Source organism: Callorhinus ursinus, unplaced genomic scaffold (assembly GCF_003265705.2).
Source record: "Callorhinus ursinus isolate GAN/ISIS: 27379988/994484 unplaced genomic scaffold, GSC_fseal_2.0 scaffold148, whole genome shotgun sequence".
NCBI lineage: Eukaryota > Metazoa > Chordata > Mammalia > Carnivora > Otariidae > Callorhinus > Callorhinus ursinus.
In genome coordinates, this window is record NW_027397210.1 from 163,398 (window position 1) to 186,180 (window position 22,783).

Genomic DNA, 22,783 nt, shown 5'->3' on the forward strand with positions numbered 1-22,783 from the left:
GGACGTGGCTCTCAGCGGGACGGAAGCCACCAGCGCCTGTCGGCCGGAGTCCGGGCTCCAGAGCTGTGTCTGCTGTTTGGGCCCCGTCCGTGGCGCTGGCCGCACAGCCTGAGCTAAGCCATGCATCCTCTTCCCCACCTGCAAGGGGCCGGGGGTTCAGAGCCGCTGTGTTCTGGACCCTGAGGTCACCTGTGCGCCGTGTTTTGTAAACTTGCTACCCACCCACGCGGAGATGTGCACGTCCGCTCACGAGGTAGGCACGCGGAGGCCAGCCAGCACCGGGGCCCGGCGCGCGCCGCGAGTGGGGTCCTCAACCTTGCCGCCGTGGGGCCAGTCCTCTGGCCTTTCTCGGAGGGCTCTCTGGGCCTGTGTCCCAGGGCTGCTCCTCCCCCAGGGGGCACAGCCTCCCCGAGCAAAGCCAGCACGGCCCGGGGTCGAAACAGAGACTGCCCGAAAATCCCAAATTCATCACAAAATGTCCAGGTGTCCAGATGGTGACTCAGCTAAATTGAAGGACTGTGTGGGTAGCACCATTCTGGGACATTCCCGCTGTTTTCTTCACGTGGCACGTTAATGGCAGGAAAGTTTTAAGGAAGAGCCTTTGGCTTTGACCCAGCACTAAGACCACCGCCCACATTGAGAGCCCTGGGCTGTGCACCCTGGGGATTGGGGACCCTCTCTGGGCTGTTTTCCCACCCACACAAGGGCCTGGGGGGGCTCCCCCAAAGCTGCAGGAGAACAAGGTGGGACCACGCTGGGCAGCCTGCTCCCCAGAAGGACCTCTGGTCCGTCTTGTCCGTCTGACAGGCAGAGACCCCTCCCAGCTCCGCGGGTCACAGGGCAGATAGACGGAGGAGGCTGCCATGCATCTGCGTCCAGGGTGGGCTCCGGACCTGCCTCTTTGGCCTGGGTGTCGGGTGGGGAGGGGCTTGGGGCTACAGGTGTCTGCACTCTCCTCTGAGAGCCAGTGGTGGAGAAGGGGGGGTGGGGGACTGGATGACCCCCATTTTGCAGGGGGGATCCCCCATGGGCTGGCCCTGCCTCCTGGGTCCCTCTGCCCCGACAGTCACACCTGCTGCTCCTTTCCTGGCCTGCCTCTTCCATCTGATTGCACGACAACTCCTCCCTCAGGTTCTGCCCATCCTGCTGGGGCAGGCTCTCTGGAGCCCCAGGAGAGAACACGTCACATACGGAGGTGGAGGGTTGACACACACGGCCGGCCCCGCCCACTGTGCTCTGGTCGTGGGGGCAGGGCCGAGAATCTGCATTCCACCAGGTCCAGGGGATGCCGGGGCTCTTGGGGACGCTTGCTCTAACATGGCCCGGCAGGCCCTCTGTGCACTCCCTTCAGGCCTGTGAGCACCTCTGCAATCAGGGATCGCCACCCCTCCCTGGGGATGAGGCGGGGCCTACCACAGGAGCAGAGGGGGGTGTGGGCTTGGGTGAGGAAGGGGCAGCAGCTGGGGGGTAGGCCCCCCACCCCAGCTTCCGGCACAGGCCGTGTCTCCTGACTGGGGGTGCGGCTCCCACTGTGTCTCCGGGTGGGAGGGCGGTCCCTCGACCGGCCGCCCAGCCGCCTCCCTGCGCTTCCTGTCGGGTGGCTGCCTGGTTTTGGCAGCTGGTGTCCCGGGTGCCTCACCGAGAATGGGCACTGGCGCGTTCTGCACGTCCGCTCAGGCAGGGAGTGTGTGCACGCAGGGAGGGGCTCCATCAGCGAGCACTGGGCAAACGTGCTAGGGCCTCAGCCCCCTGCCTGGGAAACGGGTGTAAGGACGGGGGCACGGGCAGGGTCAGCCGGTGCTAGACAGGAAGGGGTCGGCGAACGCCAGGGGGGCAACCGGTCTCTTCCTGGAAGCCCCCACCCCTCCCAAGCGCAAGAGGGTCTGGGGCTGGGTCTGAACCACCCCTCCAGGCCCCTGAGGACATTCACCCGTGGCCCCCGCCTGCCCGCAGGGCATCAGGGAGCCGAGGCTGAGCCAGCAGGAAGCAGGGAGATCGTGTTTGTCTGAAATGCGTCAGGAGGGGGACCGGCCTCGGCCCCAGCTTGGGGGACTCATCTGCGGGTTAGAGACTGCCCTGTGCCAGGCAACCGCAGGCCCCCGGGGGTGGGGGACAAGGGCCCTCCGGGGGTGGGCGGAAGCACCAGGGGCAGCAGTCTGGGCGTGGGTCGGGGACGGTGGTGCCGCCAGCCAGGGGGCTGTCCCAGGGTCTGTCCTGGGGGCCGGCGAGGCTGGGGGCAGAGGAACCACCCCGCGCCCTCCCAGCCCTGCCTCCCGGGCTCATCGCTGGAGTTCTGGAGATAGCTGTGCGCGGGCCGGAAGGACGGCTCCGGTCCCCAGCCCGGTGGGAGAGTCGTTCCCCCGGGGGCGGGGGGGGGGGGGGGGGGGGACGGGGTGGGAGCAGGAACAGATGGGCGGGTGGCTGAGCGGCAGCGCCCTCTGCTGGCCTCTTCACAGCCCGCGGGGCACCACCAGGCGGCAGTGCGTCCTTGTCCGCCCGGCGGGGGCCCCAAGGCCACGTGTGGCGCGGCAGGAGCTCTTGGTCCGGGCACCGGGGGTGGGGGGGTGGGGGCGCCCGCCCTGGCCCTGTGAGGCCCCAGCTGTGACCCCCCTGCCCTCTCGCGGGCTGGCGGCCGTCAGAGCACCAGGGCCCGGGCCGCTGTCCACAGGGTGCTCGGGGGCAGCAACACTGAGACCACCAGCAGCGGGCCTGAGGCCCCTGGGGGAGGGGAGGCGGGCGAGGTGCAGGAGCAGACCTCGAAGGCGTCCTCTGCGCGGCTCTGGCCCTGTTGCCCTGGCCGGGCCTGGGCCCCGGCCTCTCTGCCCGCACCCTCCGGGTCTGCCTGTGGGTCTTTGCAGACCAGCCAGTCCCGCGCTGTGGACTGCGGGTACCCGGGCGCGGCCTCCAGCTCGCTGTCCGGCACCTTCCAGTACTCCTTGCCGCGGAAGAAGTAAGCAGCACCTGGGGGAGAGGAGAGCGTGAGCTGCGGCGCTGCAGCACGCAGGGATGAGGCTAGACAGCAGGGGGACGGGGCAGCGGAGCGTGGGCCAGGGTAAGTGGGACAGCGGCCTCTGGGCGGGCAGTCTGTCTCAGCCCCAGCGGCTGACTGTGGGCACCCAGGGCCTCCCGGGCCCAGGAAAGCTTGGGGGAGCCGCCAGGAGGCAGGGGATGGATGAGAGGCCCTCTCGGTTTCTCTCTCACGGGATATTTATTGAGGGCCTACTGTGTGCCAGGCCACTCTAGGTGTTGGGGACGTAGCTCTGAAAACAGAAAGGAAACGAAACATCTGGCCCCGTCAGCTGTCCCTGTGGAGGAGTTGTGCTCTCCCCTCGGCCAGGCGGGGCTGCACCATGTGGGCCTGAAGCAGGCGTCGGGGCAGCGTCCACGGGATGCAGGGCAGGTGCAAAGGCCCTGGGGCACATGAGGCAGCAGGATGTTGCACAGAGCGGTGACCCCGGCGGGTCAGTGGCAGCAAGGGGCACAGGTGCACGCGTTGGCTCCTGGGTCCTCCCAACGAGCCTGCTGCGATCCCCATTCCACAGGCGGGGAGACTGAGGCTGCATGGGGCTCACCATCAGACCAGCGCATGGCGTCGTCGAGCGTGCTGGGGATGCCCCTCCATGGGGGGCTCCGGGCGGGGTGGCCGGGGTCCATGCGCCGTGTGTGCTCATCGAAGCGCCAGTACAGCTGGTCCTTAAAGAAATAAGTCTTGTCATTGTGGGCCCAGGAGAAGGCAGCGTCGACGCCGCCCGGCGGGAGGCCGAAGTCTGAGACGGGCCGTGGGTATCCTTCCTCTACGTTATTGTCCTTAAATACCCAGTATCTGTCTCCTGGGGGTGAGAGAGAGCGCCGTGGGCCAGAGTTCGGCCCACCCCGCGGGGCGGAGGCTCTGGCCCCTCCTCCCCGCGTCAGCCACCCCCGCGCCATCACCCCCACCACGCCCCGGGGGCCTGGCGCGTATTTACTGAGCACCTACTCTGTGCCTGGCCCAGGGCTGGCCCACCTGCTGGCAGCCTGAGAACCCGGGTTCTCACACAGACAGGGAACGGAGTGCCCGGCCCCCAGGAGGCTGCGGTGCTGGGCCTCAGCCACTGCTGCGACCAGGCAGGCCGGCAGCGTCTTCACGGGCACTGACGGGCCCTGACGTGCGGGTGCACCTCCCTCAGCGTTTACACAGAAGAAACACGTTTAGAAATCACCAAGAACTTCAAATCCATATGTAAAATTGAAAAAAAAAAGGTTTAAGATATTTTGGGGAGTATCTCCTTGACTGTGCTCTGGAAACATCACTCCGTTGTTCTGCCAGCGAAGTTCTTCCTCTGGCGTGGCGATGAGCAGCCCGGTCATATACGGGGAGGGGGAGGGCGGCGGGGCGGCGGGGGAGGGGGGTAAGAGGAGGAAACATTTAAAAGTTTTTTGCCAAAGAATTGGAATGGGCATTTCTCCAAGGAAGATCCTGAAATGGCCAATAGGCAACATGAACAGATGCTCAAGGTCACTAATCAGGGAAACGCAAATCAAAACCCCATGAGATACCATCTCACACCCCTTAGAATGGCTTCGATCAAAAAACCTGAAAAGACCGAGTGTTGGGGAGGATGTGGAGAAACGGCGCCCTGTTGGCGGGAACGTAACACGGGGCAGCCACTGGGGAAACGGTGTGGACGGTCCTCAGAGGCTCCAATAATCCCACTTCCGGGGAGATACACAGAAGATTCGAAGGCAGGGTCTCAGAGGGGTATCTGCACACCCACGTTCACGGCAGCATCATTCGCCAAGAGGGGGCAGCGCCCCGGGTGTGCCCTCGTGGCCGGTGGATGCGCACCAGGTGGGCCATCCACACAACACATTACTCAGCCTTAAAACGGACGGACGCCGGGACGCCTGCCACAGCGCGGATGAGCCCTGAGGACGCGACGCTGAGGGAAGTGAGCCGTCACGAAAGGACACGTACGGCGTGGTTCCACGTCTACGAGGCGCCCCACCCAATCCAGACAGGAAGTGGACGGTGGGCGCAGGGGCCTGGGGGGTTGGTGTTTCATGGGAAGACAGAGGCCTCCTGGAGGTGGACGGTGGTGGCGGCTGCACACCGTGGGAAGGTGCTTCACGCCCCTGAACCGTGCATGTAGACGTGGCTACAGTGGCCAATTTTTACGTGTTTTTTCTTTTTTACCACAATTAAAAGTAAACATAATTTAAAAAAATCCTTAGCCAGAGACAGCAGACGACTGGAATGCCTGAGTGGGGGCGGCGCACGAGGCAAACCCACACCCCCGCAGAGCGGACCCCCCAACAGAGGGGGGGAGGGCAGGGGGGCCCCCGCCACACGAAGGGCCGGAGACGCAGAGCCTCTTCCGCGCACGGCGGGAGGGGGTGCTAGCCTGGCGGGTACGATGCCCCGCACGCGCGCAGTGGACTCCTCACGGGTTCAGGGGAACACAGGCGTAGAACCAACCGTCCATGTTGCAAATACGGCAACATGTGAACAAGGAGGGAAGCTGGATGACGGGCCGGCGGGCGTTCACGTACTGTTTCTGCGACGTTCCCGGAAGTCAGAAGTGACTTTCCAGAATAAAGGTTTGAGGAACGAGGAGGCTCTTTATGCAGAGACGTGCAACCACCTCCGAGCCCTCTCGAGCGCCCAGAGACAAGGGGACGGCCGGGGTGCACAGTAGGCTGCTGTCTGCGCCGAGAAAGGCGAGGGCAGGTGCACGCAGCGGCTCACTCGTGCACGCACTCCCTTTGAAAGGCGGTGCTCCGTCCGGCGAGGCGAACATCCCTCCCTTGGTGAACATCTGAACATCAAGTACAAATGGCATCACAGCTGCAAGAAAGTATCTGCTAGAACGTGCGCCGTTCTTCTAGCTTTGCTTTTTTTGAAGGCTGAGATAACAGGTACCACCTACAGGGAGCCCCCCTGCGCCCGGCTGCTGACTCGCCCCAGGATGGGGACCAGACCCACTGGAGCCAGTGGTGATTGGTCACCCCGACAGCTCACAGCTGACAGGTGCCTGACCCCAACCAGGCGCTGGCAGGAGCACGAGAAGCACGCACAATATTCGTTACCTCCTCAAAGAAATAGGGTCCCCCCCATTTTGGCTCAAAGAGCTGCTGTAGCGGGTTGAACAACGCTCCCCCAAATTCACATCCACTTGGACCCCAGCATCAGACTCACGTAGAAACGGGGTCTTTGCAGGGGAAATTAGTTAAGAGTGAAGTTGTGCTGGAGTCGAGTGGGCCCGACATCCGCAGACTGGTGTCCTTGTCAGAGAGGACACACACGCAGGGAGACACGGAGGGACGGAGCCCGGCGGGGACACAGGCAGGGCCGGGGCCGGGGGCCTCCGCTGTTCCTCTCTCCACGCGATGGGCGTGGACATGGCAAGGGGCTGCCAGGCTTTCCCCGGAGCGGGGGGCACAAGGCGGGGTGGCCGACCTGCTCCAGCCGCCCTGCTGTCCTGCACTCAGCACAGGCCCCAGGCGGCCACACCGTCTGAGAGCCTGATGCTGGCGCAATGAGGGTCTCCCGACGTTCAGATGTTGAGAAATAACACCAATCTAGAAGACCGTGCCCTGCAGGTCCCACCCCCATGCCCGTGGCTTTGGGGTGCAGGACCGGGAGGCAGGGAATCTGCCATGGGGGGGCACAGTGTGTGGCTCCCGGCGTCCCTGGGTGGGGAGGGGTCAGACTCTGGAGCCCGTACAAGGCTGGACTGGAAAGCCTGGGTCAGGGCAGGAGGGTGGCTCCTCTTTGGGGAGGGGGGTGGTGCCCACAGACCCGCGGGGCTCGTGCCGCAGGCCCGGCGTCCTGCCCGTGGCCCGGCCCAGGGAACAGGGTGTGGAGGGTGGGCCGGCCATCCATCATCCCCGATGACGACGGAGATGTGGGAGACGTGGGAGACATGGGAGCTGGCCGGGACTCCCACTGCGCTCCCTCCCCGGGTGCACAGCTGCATTCTGGGCTCCCGCACCCCCACTCCAGCCTCATACCCTCCTCGGGGCTCTGGGCACTCAGCAGGACGGCTCTTGCCCTGGTGCCTTTGCGCTGGCCGTTCCCCCTGCCTGGAAAGCTGCTCCCTCAGCTCATCCAACACTGAGTCCCTCACCTCGTGCGGCGGCTAATGCCGGCCCTCCTAGGGGACGAGGGCCGGGGTCTCCCACCGCGTACCTGTCATGGCTGCCACAGTGTGAAGACACAGTAGGTGCTCAGTAAATACACACAGGCCGTGGCACAGTGAGTGACCTGGCCCCCGCCCCCCGGGCTCGGAGCAAACCGCGGGCATGGCTGAGGCCCCAGCAACCATACAGGCAGCGCCAGGTGGGGGCCCACCCACCTTTGAAGAAGACGATCTTGTGGTCGCTGGTACGCTCGTACACGGCGTCCACACTGTCCAGGTGCAGGGGCAGACCCCGCCAGAAACGGTGCATCTGCGCGGGCTGCAGCGACGCCAGGTGCCCGTCCCGTGTCAGCCGCCAGAAGTACCTGCCTGGGGGGCCAGAGAGGGTGGCGGGCAGCTGGAGGGGGCCGCCCTTCCCTCCATCTGCCGCTCGCTGGATGCGGGACCGGGTGGGGGTTACCTTTGAAGAAAAAGGCCTCGCCGCGGATCTGGGCCACTGCGTCGAAGTCAGTGCTACAACGGTGAGGCACGTCCTTCCTGGGCCTGGGGGCAGAGAGAGCCGGGGGGGCTGGGGGCAGGGGCCTGGGGGGGGCAGCGGGAGGGGAGGGCTGGGGGGCGGGCTGGGGGTGAGAGAGAAGGGGGGTGGGCAGGGGAGAGGGGGTGCCGGGGCGGGGGGCACAGACCCGGGCGGGCTGAACCCCCATTCCTGAGCCACTGTGAGGAGCTGGGCGTCACAAAGCCCCGGAAGGAGACCCCGCATCGTTGCCCACAGGCTCAGAGAGGCATGACAACGGTGTGCGTCAAGAGAGAAAGGGCATTAAAAGCAGTCCCTTATGTGTCAACTATACTTCAATTAATAAACGAAAATCCAAAGCCCGCGTCCCTTTTCCACAGTCCAGAGTGGCCGAGACAGAGCGAGGAGCGAGCGGAGCGTCAGCGAGCATCGTGGGCGCAGGTCTGGGCCAAGGAGTGAGCAGGTGCCCCTCCGCATCTGGGGGGCTTAAGGAAAGGGTCGTGGTCCCACAGCCGTGCTTTCTCAGAAGAGCCAGGAGGCTCTGAGCCTCTGTTGGGGGTGGTGCCGGCCACAGAGTGCAGACCAGGGGCCCACAGCTTACGGGGTGCTGGACCGATTGTCAGGGGGCTCTGGCAGGAGCGGAGGCTCCTCGGGCTCCGGGGTGTCTGGCTGTGCCGTGGGGGACACGGACTCCCGCACGCCTGTGGAGACAGGAGGCTGCACTGAACCCGTAGGCCCGCCTCCCTGCAAATCCTGCCCCCACCAGGGGACCCCCCCCCCCAGTGCGGAACTGCGGCCACTGGGTGGCAGGTCCCCACACGGGCACGGCTGCCAGAACTACAGCAGGAGTAGGAGACACGGGGGTCCCCACGACCCCTCCTTGACCTCCAGGGCTTAAACGAGGTTGCCCCCCAGACTCCTTGTGGGTGCAGACCCCAAAGAACCAAACACAGGGGTTCCAACCAAAACTTGTCTGTGAATGTGCCCAGCAGCCAAAACATGGAGACGCCCCAGGTGTCCACCAGCATGAGTGGGCAGGTAGGATCGCTGGGCCACAGTGATGCGGGCCGTGGGCGGCCTCGGGAACAGGGCACTCAGTGAGAGAAGCCGGACACAAAAGGCCACTCGGGTGCAATTCCATTGGCGTGAGAAGTCCACACCGTGGAGACGAACAGAAAGGAGGTCAGTGGCTGCTCGGTGGGGGGGCAGGGGGTGGTGGGGAATGTTCTGGAACTAGGTGAAGTGGCAGATGGGTAGCACTGTGAACGGGGTAAATGCCACTGACCTGGATGCTCCGAGTGGTTAACGTGGTACATTTTACTCCAGCAGGAAACGCCCAGAGGCATCAGAGGGCCGGGAGCGAGGGGAGCGTGGGAGCGGGGGAGGGGCCGCCAAGCTTAGGAAGGGGAGGCAGGGTCTGGCCGCCGTGAGGAGCAGACTGGGGTTGGAGCAGGAGGCCGGAGCCGCACACGGGGCTGGGGCCACCGCCTCTGGCCTAGGCCCACGCCCGACGCAGGATGGGGCCTCCTTCTGCGCCGGTTCCTGACATGTCCCCAGCAGAGCAGGTCCCCAAGCAGGGCTCTGGGTCCCGTCCTGGCTCTGTTGGCCGCCACGGGCCATCCTGCCTCCGTTCTCCCACCTCTAAGTGGGGCCGGCCGGCCCGCGGTCATAGGTGTAAAGACCGGGCGCCGCTAGGCACACACGTGGTTCGCACAGGGCCAGGGGCACCACCCACGCCCGCGGTCACTGCCTGAAGCTCTGTGGGCACTGGCCTGGGATCCTGCCCGGGGCTCGGAGGCTCTGGGGCGAGCTGTCATAAGGGCTGCAGGCCCTGCACCCAGGGACCCCGGTGACAGACACCGTTTACTCATCCCACACACGAGGGAGCAGCTGCTAAGTCGTGCCACGCAGGGTCTAGATGCTGAGCTCATGAAGACGAGCAAGACGGAAAAAAAACCCAACCCTCCTCCCGGGGGGGTCTGTGCGCTGGGCGTCCCCTGCCCTCCTGTGCCCATCCCGGGGGAGCCTGTGGCTGGCTCAGGGGAGGACTCACCGTACAGCTGCCAGATCCGCACCCTGTCCTCATAGGGGAGCCTGTAATGCAGAGGGTCGCCAACCGGGCCCTGGTAGTAGGGCTGCATGATGGAGCTCGCGGCTGCCACATGGCTCAGCCCGATGGCGTGGCCAAACTCGTGGACAGCCACTGCAAACAGGTCCATATCATGGGCATCTGGGAACCACAGGGAGCAGTGGATCAGGGGAGGGACTGCCAGACTGGCCACAAGGATGGGGCAAACTTGTGCACAGGGGCAGGGGGCACCCACGGGGAGGGGGTGTGATGTGAGGGGTACCGACCCGGTTCCTGCCAAGGCCCTCCTGGCATCTACAAGGGCCTCTCGGGCCTGAGTCCCACCATGGCAAAGGGCCCAGAGGCTCTGCGGGGTCACCGCAGGTTCCTCAGGCTGGGACGGGCTCCGCCCCAGGGCTGGAGTGTGGACTGACCCCACAGCGGCCCCCATCTCCCGGCCCACATCTGTGCCCTGCGCTGAGGGGCTCGGCCCGCCCACAGCCTGGGGGCCTGTGCCTTCCAGGACAAGTGGGGCTCAGCGAGCAAGGGGGTGAAGGTGTGAGGACCTGCAGAGGCCTTGCAAGCTTCCGCTGCCTCCTGGAAGCTGGGCCCAGGGTAAGGACAAGCCCGGCTCAGCCCATCATGGGGTAGACACCTCGAGCCATGTGAGCCCGCGTCCCAGGCCTGTGAGCCCAAGATCAGCAGGGCAGGCGCCCCTGCTGGAGACGGCGGGACGAGGCTGGGCTCCAAGGGCAGGACAGACACACAGCGCTTGGGGCCCTGGGGGCTCTTCACCCCGCAGGCCTGGAGTGGCCGCAATAGGCCAGGGGCTCCCTGGGACTCAGCCTCAGCACAACGCACCTGACGAGCGGAAGGCCCAGGACTCGTCATCATCGAAGTGGGCGTCCCCTGCGGTGTGGTGGTCGCCAGGGAAGAAGGCGTGGGCCACCGTGCCGCCGGGGCCGTCGAAGGGGTAGGCGTCGTTGTGGTCAGCCGTGGAGAAGTCGATCTGGATGTCCGCAGTACTGCCCGCCACCTCGTGGAAGTTGAGGGGCGTGATGTCGCTCCAGACTTTGAGGGCGTAGTGCATGAGCGCCCGCACCGTGTCGCGGCCCAGGGGCGAGTCCCGTGGGAATGTGCGGACCCTAGGTGATGGGGTCAGAGCCCGGGGTCTGCCCACCAGGCGCAGGCCCTGCCCCCACCCCAGCACCCACCCGGGGGGCTCCCGGGCACATCCCTCCCCAGGGGTGCCCATCCAGGCCTTACTGGGAAACGGGGTTTTGCGGATGTAGTTAGGATTTGAGATGAGGCCTCCTGGATGGGGTGAGGTGTCCTCAGAGGACACAGCAGGGGACGCGGGGGCGGGGAGAGGGCCGCGCGAGGGTGGACGCGGGGACTGTAGCAGCGGGTCAGAGGCGGCCAGCAGCACCCCGAGCAGGGAGGCCGGGGGTGGGTTCCCCCCACCCGCCCGCCCCCCCACGGAGCCTCAGAAGGAGCCAGCCCTTGGAGCCCTGGACCTTGGGAACTGAGGACACGGTCCCGGTCCCACCAAGCTCGGCTCGGGGACGCTTGTTTCGGCAGCCCCCAGGCACTGAGACCCAGAGAGGCAGGCAGGTGCCGCCCACCCACCTCCAGGACAAGCTCCTCCTGTTCCACGTGGCCGGAGCTGAAGCCTGGCGCCTCCTTCGAGCTGGGGCCGCAGCCGGGAGGTCAGGGAGGGAACACCGAGGGGTCTTCATCAGTGCCAGGGTGGCCTCGTCTGCAGGGGTGGCCGGGGGTCAGGTCCCCTGGGGCTGGCAGCAGGCTCAGGCCCTATGCCCCAGTCCCTGCCCCGGGGCTTCAGCGTGCCAGGCCTCACGGCCAGGGGGACGTCCGTGACCAGGCAGGGGTCATGCGAAGCAATCACTGACTGCGGCAGCACACATGCCTGACCGGCTCTGCTGGGGCACGGACGTTTGCAGCTCTTCCGAGGCCTGGGCACAGGTGCGCTCCATCAGCCCACAGGAGGGGCTCTCCAAGCCGGGGATCTGTTGCCAATATGTAAAACCCGCAGTGCTCCCACAAATACCCCAGATTTCTGGCTTCCCGTGGAAAGCTGCAAGTTTTGGCTGCACAGAACTGCCACTTCGGGGACAAGAATCAACTGGGACCATGGCTGGGCAGACCCCACCCCGACAGCTAGCCCCCTTGGCCCCCATGGCACAAGTGCATGAGACCCTGCTGGGCGGCGTGCAGATGGGCCTGGGCGCAGCTGGTGCACAGTCCCCCCACATCTGGCGGTGGTGAGCGTGCCGACGAGATCCCATGTCCCCAGGGACAGTGGGCCCAGCCCTAAGCGCACCCCCCACGGGCAGGCTGGAGAGGGCAAAGGGCCCCAAAGGGTGGCGGGGCAGTTAGGGGAAACCCCATCTCCTGCCACCGCTGCGGGACTGACCCAGGATGCCGGTGGCCTCCAGCCCTCCGAACCGCTGCATGGCCGCAATGGCCTTGGTCAACTCCTCCCGTATCTGCAGCTGCCCTCTTGTGGGGTCTGTGGGAGGCAGGTAGCCGAACTTGCTCAGCCACTCCTGAGAGCAGAGAGCAGAGTGAGGTGAGGAGGTGGCGGGCTCAGCCCCACCAGAAGAGCTGCCTGCCCTTGAGGTGAGGGGCAGGCCTCTTCCGCCCTGATCACCACCGGCCCCAGCCCCCCATTAGCCCACAGACCACCTCATGCCCCCTCTTTATAGACAGATTCTGGAGAACCGTCTTATTAAACTTGATGCCCCTTAGAAGGGGTGAGCTTAAGCAGAGCCCTTCTCCTGCGCCAGAACACACCCAGGGCACACTTGAGAAGGTGAAATTATAAAAAGGTTATGCGTGTGGCAAGTGCCAAATTCAGGCCCGGAGCTGCCTTACGAGGCAGCAACCTAGGACCTAAGGTCTGAAACCCACACCGAGAGGGCAGTAGCCTCAGACTCCGGTTTTAGGAATCCCGTCACGAGCTGCCCGGACTCTGAAGCCAGGCTGGCTGGGGGCAAATCCCACTGGGCCACCTCCTTGCCGGGCACCTGGGACAAGTCCCGCAAGCCCTCTGGGTGGTCTCCTTGCCTGTGGGTGTGAGGACATCATGAGTTAGAACACGGAAACGCTCAGCGCCTGACACGCGCTCTGTATACAAAGTGTACGTGGTGTTGTCAGGACAGGTCTGCCGAAAAGTGCCCTGGCACTGGGGTCCCAAGCCAAACGGGAAGCAGGAATGGCAGGTGACCCTTCCCCATGGACACAAATAGAGCCTCCTTCCCAAGTCCCAGCACCTTTACCCCCGTGGGGGGGCCCGAGAAGAGAGGGAGGCGCTGACGCCATTCTTTGGGGGGAGTCTCAGCTTCAACTACCAAATGGTGCCACGCCCACGACCTGGCCGGTGTGACAGGAAAGCCTCGGGCCATGTGGACAGCAGTGGGCTCCCCAGTGGGGGAGGACCTGCAGGTGGGTGGGGGGCAAGATTGTAGGAATCCCCTGAGACCCTCCCTCCCAGGCCTGGCTCCAAGACAGGTAGCAACCTGCAGGCCTATTTGTTTTCTGGTGGACACTGAAGAAACTCTCAATTCGTTTATGCTACCTGCAGGGTCCCCGGAAGCTTCTGAGTTTGTGGCCCCTGCCAGTAGGACCCCTGCCCAGAGGCTCTGCCCCCACAGGGGGCCCAGCAGGTGCTTGGTGGGAGAGAGTCCACCCTCCTGGAATTCTCAGGAGCTTCAATTGACCAGGAGGAGCCACCTCCATGATTTGCATAGAATTTGTATACACCGGCAGAGAACCAGCTAGATTCCTCTCTTTCCTGGAAACATGGAGTCTTTCTTGGGGTTTCTCTGTTCCTTTAACTCCCACCCCTCAAGCCCTTACTGGCCCAGAACCACCAGTCCTGACAGAAGACCCCTGAGAGAGTGTGCGGAGCCGGGGCCCTCAGAGGTTGTCGGACAGGACTGGGTAGCAGTGGAAGTGACTTGGTCCTCGGTGGACAGCAATCAGGAGACCCTTCCAAGCGGACACTCCTGATTAGAGGGGCCTGAGGAGCGACGCCCTATGCTCAGACGAGGTGGGCATCGGCTGGGACAGGCCCACTTCCCCACCCCGGACTGTGCCCTCCTCAGAGTTAAGATCTTTGCTGCCCCTGAACACCCCTCTTCCTTTGGGAGGACCTCCCTTCACATCACTTGGGACACATTAAAGTGTATCTATCTCAGGCACCAAGAGGGGACATGTCCTGGCTAGCATCCGGCTAGGCACTGGAGATGCTCAAGCACAAAACAAGTATATTTGAGGCTACATGTGTTTTGGGGGAAAAGTTTTAACAAAGTTTTGATGTTGCAGTTTTCTTTCTGAATGTCAACACGCACGCACACACACATTTCAAAGCCCTGCTCTCAGCAGCACAAGGCTGCCTCCTCCAGGAAGCCCTCAGGAGTCTCCTGACAAAGAGGATGCCAGGCGTGGGAGCCAGCCCCCACCCTCCTCACCAGGGAAGGGTCCATTCAAGCAGGTGCATCCCCCCACCCAGGCCAGCTCCTTCAGAAGGACCTCCCCCCACCCCCGGCTCCCCGGGCAGTCTGGCCTGCAGGCCAAGGTAACAGCTGGGTCTCTGCACTGAGCAGCCCCATGCTCCACCCCTCACAGGGCTCTGTGGGGTTCACGGAGGAGCCCTCGCCCGCCAGCCCCCAGGGTCCCCAGGGAAGCCTGGCCAGGAGACCCTTGCATTTCTGGGCTTTGGAGAAGCCAAGAGCACTTCCGGCACTTTTGGAAATGTTTGCCAACACTGCAAAGCAGGTTTTAGCCTCGGATCCGAGTGGCCAGCCTGGGTTAACTTGCAGAAGAAGGGGCAGCTGAGTGCAGGTACGGCCCTGGGACTGGCACTGCTGCCCCCAAGGTCAGTGGCCACTCCCACCTGCCTGGACCCTGCCTGAGATACGGCTGGATCTGCGGGGTTGGCCAGGGAGTCCCCACCAGCAGGCGAGAGCTGGGGGTGCAGGGTTCTGTGTCCTCAATTGCACTTCCCACCTACCCCCAATGTGGACTCCTCCCAATGACATTAGCCTCTCAAGCCCCCCCCCGCCCCCGTTTCTCCTCCCCATGCCCCCGAAGGCCCCTGCAGTCCTGGGGGGGGGGGCTTCTGGGTCCCTTCCTGGACAGTCCAGAGTGGGGGTGGGTGGGAGCACCCCACCAGCTGGCCAGGGGAAAATCCTAAGGGGGGGGTCTGACAACAGGACAAGCCCTGGCGGGTGTGGGGGCTGCTGACAGCCGCTGGCCCTCGGGAGGCCTCGGGGGTGGCACTGGGCCTGCAAGCCCGTGGGGCCCCGCCCAGGCCTGTCTTCAGTGGAGGCACAAGTGCCTGGAACCCAAAGGCCCCATCCCCGCGGGGAAGGCACAGTGGCCGCCAGCAGAGGGAGGGAGGGGCTCTCGGGGAGGGGGCGGCTCAGAAGACAGTGCTCTCTCCCCACGTGCCAGCTCATCTCCATCTCGGGAGGTGACAGGCAAATTCCCAAATGGCCGGGCTTCCTTTTTTCCTGGGGCACCACTACATTCTGAAGCTGCCGAGGAGACTAATGGGTGCGAGCGGCGGGGGCGTTAACCCGGGGACGCGGCAGACGAGCGCCCCACCGCTCCTTCGGGCGGGGGGCGGCGGGTGGGGGTGGGGCTGGGGCTGGGGGTCGCAGCCGGGGCCAGACGCTGCCCCCGCCTTCTCCTCGGGGGCGCCCGCCGCAGGAAGCCCGCCCCCCCCCCGGGGGTCCCCGCCCCCTCAATCGCTACAGAGCCCACGGGGTGCCCGCCCAGGCCGGCCCCTCCCTGCGCCGTCTTCACGGCGACCGCGTCTCCAGGGCAACCAGGCTGCCGCAGCGGAGGTGAACCTTCCAGAAGGCTGTGACGAGGGGAGGGAGAGGGGAGGGAGAGGGGAGGGGAGGGGAGAAGCAGGGGCGGCGCAACCCCGCAGCCGCCGAGGAGGATCCCCAACAGCGGAGGAGATGAGCTCTGCCTCCTCCCAGCGACCGCTGAGCTGGGCCATTACCGCAGAGGGGGAAATTGAGGCCGGGACATGGTGTCCGGTGCCAGGCAGTGGCAGGACTCCGTGCAGCGCGCATCCGGCGGGCCCTTCCCGGCTCGCCCACGCGGCCTCAGGTCTTTCCCTGTGCGCTCAACACAGTTTGTTACACCGCCAACAGGTCTAAGTCCCCTCCCTACTCTTAGGGTCACAGGGAAGCGCAGCCCTGGCCCCACGGCAGCCCCAGCAGGTGGGCGGCCCCAGCAGGTTGGGGGGGACCCAGCAGGTGGGCACCGGGAAACTGCAGCCCCAGCCCAACGGAGGGATGGTACGGGGCTGCACTGTTCTGTGCTTCACCAAGCTGGCAAACAAGAAGTGCTTACTGTATGCAGGGTCTCAGGTGGTCCCCTTGGCTGCCCCACCACGTGGCCGCTGCCGTCTCCACTTACAGGTGGCAAGTGGTGACCAGGAGACACACAATCCCCTGGAGCTTGGCGGGGCCACCGTGTGCCTGGACTGGCCTGGGTATCTGCAGCTCTGCCAGGGACCGTGGCCATGGATGGCTGACCTGTGGGCCCTTCCCCTGCACGACCCATCTCCAGCTGGAACCCCAGCCGCATGGGGGGGGGCATGGAGAGCAGGTGTCTTTAGCATTAGCCCCTCTGCACAGATGAGGGAACCCAGGCTCAGAGGCTGCTGTGGGGCCGCGTGCAGACGGCCACCCCCCAGCCACGGCAATGTGGCTCGGGAGACATGGAGCTGGCAGGCGGTGGCTTCAGAGCAGTCCTGAGGACCCCAACACTCACAGTGAGGAGAGCAGAGCCCGGCCGGTACCCACGAGGTGCCGGCTCACTGCTCGCCCTGCGAGCCTTCACTTGGCGCCCCTCGGAGGGCAGTGTGACCACCACCTCCACTCACAGCTCAGGAGACTGAGGCCCCCAGACGTGTGACCGGAGTCAGTGGCGGAGCCGTGGTCCAGTGGCAGTCCCTGTCCGGCTTGCTCTGCCACGGGGGCCGCTAAAGACCCTGAAGGGAAATGAGCTGGGGCGTCCTCAGAGCAGGACCCCCCATGCTTGTCTTCCTCTGGGAGCTGACAGCGGGCGGCTGCTGGGGGCTCCAAGCCCCAGTGTCTTTCCCGGGGGGGGGGGATGCTCCTGGATCCCCCTGGACAGCCTGCTGTTCGCTGTCCATCCACCTGACACTTCCAGGCTGAGCGCTCGCTGTACCGGGCACCCTGGGGACAGCGAGGGCCTGGGAGAGCCTATCCTGCACACAGGGTTCCAGGCGTGGACAGTGTCTTGGGGAAGAACAGCAATGAGCAAGTGAACACAGCAAGTGACACCAGACCGTGATGGTGTCATGCACGACTGTCGTTACCAGAAGCGATCCCAGCAGTTACTGAGTGCTCTTCCCTTCACTAACCCACTTCACGCTCTCAGCATCCCCCAGGGCAGAGCTACGTGAGGCCGGGATGCACTGTCTGTGGGTTCAATCCACGCTTGGCACGCGGGAGACGCCAAGTGAGTACCTGCTAAATTAATCTTACAAGGGCATGATTATCCCCATTTTACAGATGGGGGGCCTAGAGAGATTAGGACCCGCAGTCCCACAGCGTGGGGCAGGGCCGGGGAGCCCGGGGGGTCTGGCTGCAGAGCCTATTCCTGTAACCTTCGTGCTATGAGGACACGTGAGTGACAGGTGCAGGGACTAATTAAATGGTGGTCAGGGAAGATGTCCCGGGGGGGGGGGGGGCAGTAGGTTGAGACCAGAAAGACGAGGAGCTGGTCAGGTGACAAGCCTGTAAAAGTTCATGGAGGTGGCCATGGCAGATGCAAAGGCCCCGGGGCAGGAAGCAGCCTGGGAAGTTCCCTAGAGAAAGGAGTTCCACGGAGTATAGGAGGGAGGCATTCAGAAGCCAGCCGCCTGTAAGGAGTGGGACCTGATTCTGTGCGAGTGGGGAAGCTGGGCTGTGCATACTGCCAGACCGCTCTGTCCTGTCACTCTCGAGAGCTGGACAGTGCTCGGGGGACCCGACAGGCTCTCAGTTTATGTGGGGCAGATGCATCACCCTCCATGAGCCAAGCAGACCCGACACCCAGAGCATCTCACTAGAAACTCAGATCACCACTGACAGGCAAAAAGCACACCCCCTTGGAAGGCACTGCGTCAGCCCCCCTGCCAAGCCCCAAATCCTATACAGCCTTCTCTCCATTGCTCCGTCCCCCTGGGAACATGCAGGCAGCTTGTTACCTGCCAGACACTTCAGAGGCCTCACCTGAACATCCCAGCAGCCCTGTTTTACAAATGGGAGCCTGGGGCCTGCAGGCTGGGTCTGGACCCCCATCTGTGTCAAGGGCCCCCATGAGAGGAAACGCAACCTAAGGCCCCAGGCCGGCCGGTCCACACTCCCAGAGCTCAGACCACAGGCATCCAGCACAGCCCTGCCCACGCCACCCTGGCTCGCAGGACAAAAGCCCCACAGAGACTTCTTTCAGACCGGCCGGCCGCCCCAAAGGCAGTGGGTGCTCCGGCACAAGGACTCAGTGCTGACAGCATGCCTCAGGGTGGGGGCCTCAGGAGGGCTGGGGGCTGTCTGAGGTCCTTCACATTTAAATTCAACCTCCCACAGAGGTGTAGGGAGGGGACCCCAGCAGCCTCCCCTCTCCAAGGCTCAGGACAAAAGCACGCACGCCCAGGTTCACCATTCCTGCTCTCTCTGTCCTGGCAGGGGGCATGCAGTCTGGCCCTGGCCTGGGCGTCTGCAGCTTCGAGGTGCGAGGGACAGTCCTGGCCCTAAGCCAGGTCTGTGACCTCAGGCCCAAGGGCACGCAGGGCCCACAGGCTCCCCTGGGTGCTGGCACTGAGGAGCAGGGCCCCAGAGGCCACTGGCTGAGGGTGACTGTCACCCTTGCCGTGACCTGCCTCTGGCCCAGGAGGGGGACGTGAAGGTGAGGTCCTGTCGCACCCACCCTTGTCACCATCCAGCCTTGTGCTGCCCGTCCCTGTGGGGCCTCCTGGGGCCTCCTGGGCCGTGGCAGGGCCTTGCTCATTCCCGGCCATCCTCAGCCACACACCAGTCACCTTTCCGGGTGTCAAAGATCACACGATCCGCCAAGATGCCGCGTGGTTCGGGGCCACAAGCACTTGGTTGCTGGAAGCAGAAACCTGAGCAGAAACTCGAGGGGCCAGGCTGGCAGGTGTGCTAACGGGCACCACATCCCATTCACGCCCACCACCAGGCCCCCCTGCTCCCGGGCCTGGGTCCCAGGTGTTCCTGGCCCTGCTGCTGGCTTAGCAAAATATTAGCAATAGCCCACTCGTCCGTGCCCAGGGCCGGCTGGTGGATGTGACGTCTGCGCCAAGAAGCGAGCTGGGGTGAGCACCAAGCACCAGGCAGACCCAGACGCTCCAGTACGGACCGGACCGTTCCCCAGGACGGACTTCCAAGGGAAAACAGCAGGGCACGGCACAGTGGGCAGCAGGCGTCACCCCCAGAGATAAGGGGCCCAGGTCCCCACGTCCTTTGGAGTGCCCAGACGACCTCCAGAGGGATTCTCGGGAAGCGAGGGGAGGGCAGGAAAGATGGGATTTCTCCCGCTGGCCCTTCCCTATGGCCTGAATAGCTTGCTACGGGTATTACCTACCCAGAAATAAAATGATGAAAAGCTCGGGCCCAGAAGGACTCGCTGAGCGGCCGACAGCCCCAGGAGGGCACAGCGCACTCTTTGGTCCTGCTCCACACGGCCTGAAAACCGGCCTGAAAACCCACCGGTAGTTGGGCGCAGGAGGACTCAATCCAGGGCTTTGTCCTCTCACTAAAGCTGGGGGTGGGCTGGGCCGGGCCAGCCTCTCTGGGGACCAGCCAGTGCTCCAGACCCGCTGGGCTCAACTCTGGCAGAAGCTGGGTCACACTGACAAAGGGGCCCTTCTCCTCCCTGGCAGCCCTAGATCTGAATATGCAGAGTCAGTGGGCCCCGGGGGTGTGTGCGGCAGTCTACAGAGGGGGTGGGAAGGAGCCCCCTCCCCCCCTTAAATCCTGTCTCCAAGACTTCCTGCACCTCTGGGTCTGGGGCTCTGAGGTGTCATTCCCCAGAAGGCCACCAGAGACCGCCCTCCGCCCACAAACGTGGGCAGGAGGCAGGAAGGCTTGGCCGCACCAGGAGGGACCTCCTGGCCTTCCCTGGGTGGGGGCCTCTAGGGTCAGGGGCAGAACCCTTCACTACTCCCCCACGGGGCCAGATGCCAGGGTCCTGCTGTCTCTGGGGCTCCAGGCTGAGGAGCCACATCCCCCCCACCCCCAGTGCATCTCACAGAGTTGGGCCCATGACTGCCCCCCACGCCCCAGGAGGCCGTGCCAGGCCCTAGCTGGGAGGAGGGCGCCCAACCTGCTGTCTCTGGGCAGGCAGAGAAAAAACTTGAGAACTGGGCCAGGTCTGACAAATGAACTGGGCCGGGACTAGCACCCGCTGACGGGACCCCGTGGGATCCCCCTCAGCCTCCGGAGCAGGGCCTCTCTGAGCCCCAGATCATGTGCCCCAGGAGCGGGTCCAGGAAGCCCAGAGGGGGTGAACTGAGGCACCCCAATTTCAGGGGCAGTTTGGCTGGGAGGACGCCCGGTGTGGGGCCCCTCAGGCCTCGGGATGCCGTCAGCAGGGACCGTGGCTGCGCCCTCCCAGATGGCTTCGAGGGCTGGGCCAGCTGGGCGGGGGTGGTCCCAGCCTGCTTCTCAGCCAGAACCTGTGGCCGAGTCCTGCCAAGTCGATGGAGCTGCGGGTGCCTCCCAACTGCCCCCATCCGAGTGCCTCCGCTTGCCTAACTCCGCCTGCAGCCTCCAAGTGCCAACGGCGCTGGGAGAGGGGTCCGGCCAGCACCGCTGCCGGCCGTGGGCCGTGTGCGGGGGTGGGGAGGCCGCGGCTCCCCGCCCGCATCCCCACGCCTCGGGGAGTGAGGGCAGGGGCGGAAGCCCCAGAAGATCGTTCCAACCCAACGGCCCCTCGCGCCCTCGCCTGGCCTCTCGAATCTGGGGGCGGCGACCCATAAAGTCTGATCTCAACCCTCCAGGTCCAAAGGAGTCTGAATGGGGGAGGGGCGCGGGACAAGGCCATTGCCGCCGCTCCCAGGACGGTTCCCAAAACAGGGGGACAGCTGGGGTTACGGGAGGGGGCGCTGGGGACGGCGGTGGGGCTGCATCAGAGCCTGGGAGTGGAAGGGGGACCCCATCCAGCTCAGACAGGGCCAAGCGGGCGGCAGAGCAAGGCTGGCCGCCCTGGCGGCGGAAGAGGCCAGGGAATAGGGCCAAGATTCGTGCCCAGCGGGGGGCAGGGGGGCCGGTTCTCTTGCTCCCCAACACCCTACACGGAGCAAACTCGAGAGCCACCGGCTTTCCGGGGCGCCCACAGTCCGCAGCCCCAACCTTTCCTGGGTGGTGGGTGCACGCCCCTCCCCCCCGCCACTCCCACTGGGAACGCACGCGGGGCGCACTGCCCCCGCGGCTGCGACGGCTGTCCCACTCGCCTGGGGTCCCCCTTCGGGGCCGCTCCAAGCCGCGGACAAGGGCTCCGGCCAGGCAGCCCCAACCTCCGCTGCCTCCCGCTGCTGCCGCGCGCGGGGAGCGCAAGCAGCCGGGAAGGCACGCGGCGCCCCTTTCCTAGCCCGGGTGCGCGCGCCTCAGCCGCTCAGCCTGCGCCCCGGCCTCAGCTTTCCGCCTAGGAAATGGGTCCAGGGCTCCCCGAGCTCCTGCAGGCCCCGAGGGGCACGGACGGCGTCCTCCCCGCCCGCGGGACCCCGTACGCCGGCCGCGCACTCACCACTCCCAAGCTGAGGTCTTCCGCGCGGGGTGTGGGCGCGCCCCAGCTCCCGCGGGCCGCCAGCGCGAGCAGCAGCAACGGCAGCTGCGGGAGCCGGGGCCAGGGGGGCGGCGGGCCGGGACCGGGGGCGACGCGGCGCCCCATCCCGTTCGCGGGGCCGTCGGCGCGGCACTGCAGGTCTCCGCGTTCCCGCGCCCCGCTCCGCCCGGCTCCCCGCGCCCCTGCGTCGGGCTCCCCGCGCCGCTGCGCCCCGCGCCGCCGCTCTGCGCCCCTGCGCCCCCACGCCCGTGCGCCCCGCTCTGCTGCGCGCCGCTTCCCGGCCCGCCCGAGCCCCGCGCGCCGCCTCCTATCGGCGGGGCGGGGAATGCTAATGTATGCTAATGACCGCCGGCAGCGCTCGCTCCGCCCACTCTCTTAAAGGCCCCGCGTCCCGCGCGGGTGCTCGGACCCCACCCGCGCCCCACGCCTCGCGCGTGCACCGGGGACTGGAGCTGCGGCTGTCGGAAGGCCGGCGATTTCCGAGTGTCCCGAGACGGTCTCGGGACGGCGGGCGGTGCGTGGACGGGGCGCCCCCCGGGGGCTGACCGGGCCCCCGCCCGCCGGCGCGCTCCGCGGACCCGGACCCGGAGCCCGGATTCGCGGTCACGGTTGGGCACCCCAAGCGGCAGTCGCAGCGCGCCCGGCGGACGCCTGGTGGAGCCCTTGATCCTCGAAAGAAAGGGGTAGCTGAGGGGAGGGGGTGAGCGTGGGGGCGGGCGGGGCGCTGTGGGCGGGCGGGTCTCCTGGGGTCTGGGCTGGAGAGGAGGCTGTGAATGCTGACGTCTGTCGGAGGTCAGTGTGCGCGGGGCACAGGTCCAGCCTGCCCCCTTTATCATCTCAGCTTCTCACAGCATCTCGTGAGGTGGGAACGGTTATTCCCATTTTTCTAACAAGGAAACTGAGGTCCAGAGAAATTACTTAACTTGCGGGGTGGGGGTGCTGCGAGGATCAGATGCAAACACCCGCACACCTGAGTGAGATTTCTCATCCTGGGGTCTACAACTGCTTCCCAGCCATCGCCCCTTCACCCTCTGGTCCTGGCTGGTGCTGTGGCCCCGGTCTCCAGACAGGGAAACTGAGGCCCAAGCACTTCCGCTGGATCCACGTCACCCAGTCTGGGGGGAGCGGTGAGGGCTGGCTTCCAGGCAGAGCCTCCCCTTCACCATCCTTCTCTGATACTCTTAGAGCCTCGGTGGCCCCTTTGGAGCAAGGAGATTCTGCACCTGC

General features: G+C 65.4%; 1 protein-coding gene across 2 annotated transcripts; it reads right to left on the reverse strand.

Annotated features, from left to right (window-relative positions):
- Positions 1 to 2,206: 2,206 nt before the first annotated feature.
- Positions 2,207 to 21,786, reverse strand: MMP17 (matrix metallopeptidase 17). Of its 2 annotated transcripts, none has more exons than XM_025861623.2 (10): positions 21,518 to 21,786; positions 12,135 to 12,267; positions 11,330 to 11,459; positions 10,562 to 10,845; positions 9,686 to 9,862; positions 8,234 to 8,333; positions 7,579 to 7,661; positions 7,335 to 7,487; positions 3,573 to 3,830; positions 2,207 to 2,961 (listed from the first exon to the last, which is right to left on the reverse strand). In XM_025861623.2, the coding sequence occupies exons 1-10, from the start codon at positions 21,659 to 21,661 to the stop codon at positions 2,636 to 2,638; spliced, it is 1,788 nt and encodes a 595-aa protein (XP_025717408.1). In that variant the 5' UTR covers positions 21,662 to 21,786; the 3' UTR covers positions 2,207 to 2,635. The 2 variants fall into 2 exon arrangements, with proteins under 2 accessions (XP_025717408.1, XP_073746493.1); XM_073890392.1 differs by having other exon boundaries at positions 12,135 to 12,230; positions 21,518 to 21,527.
- Positions 21,787 to 22,783: the final 997 nt, after the last annotated feature.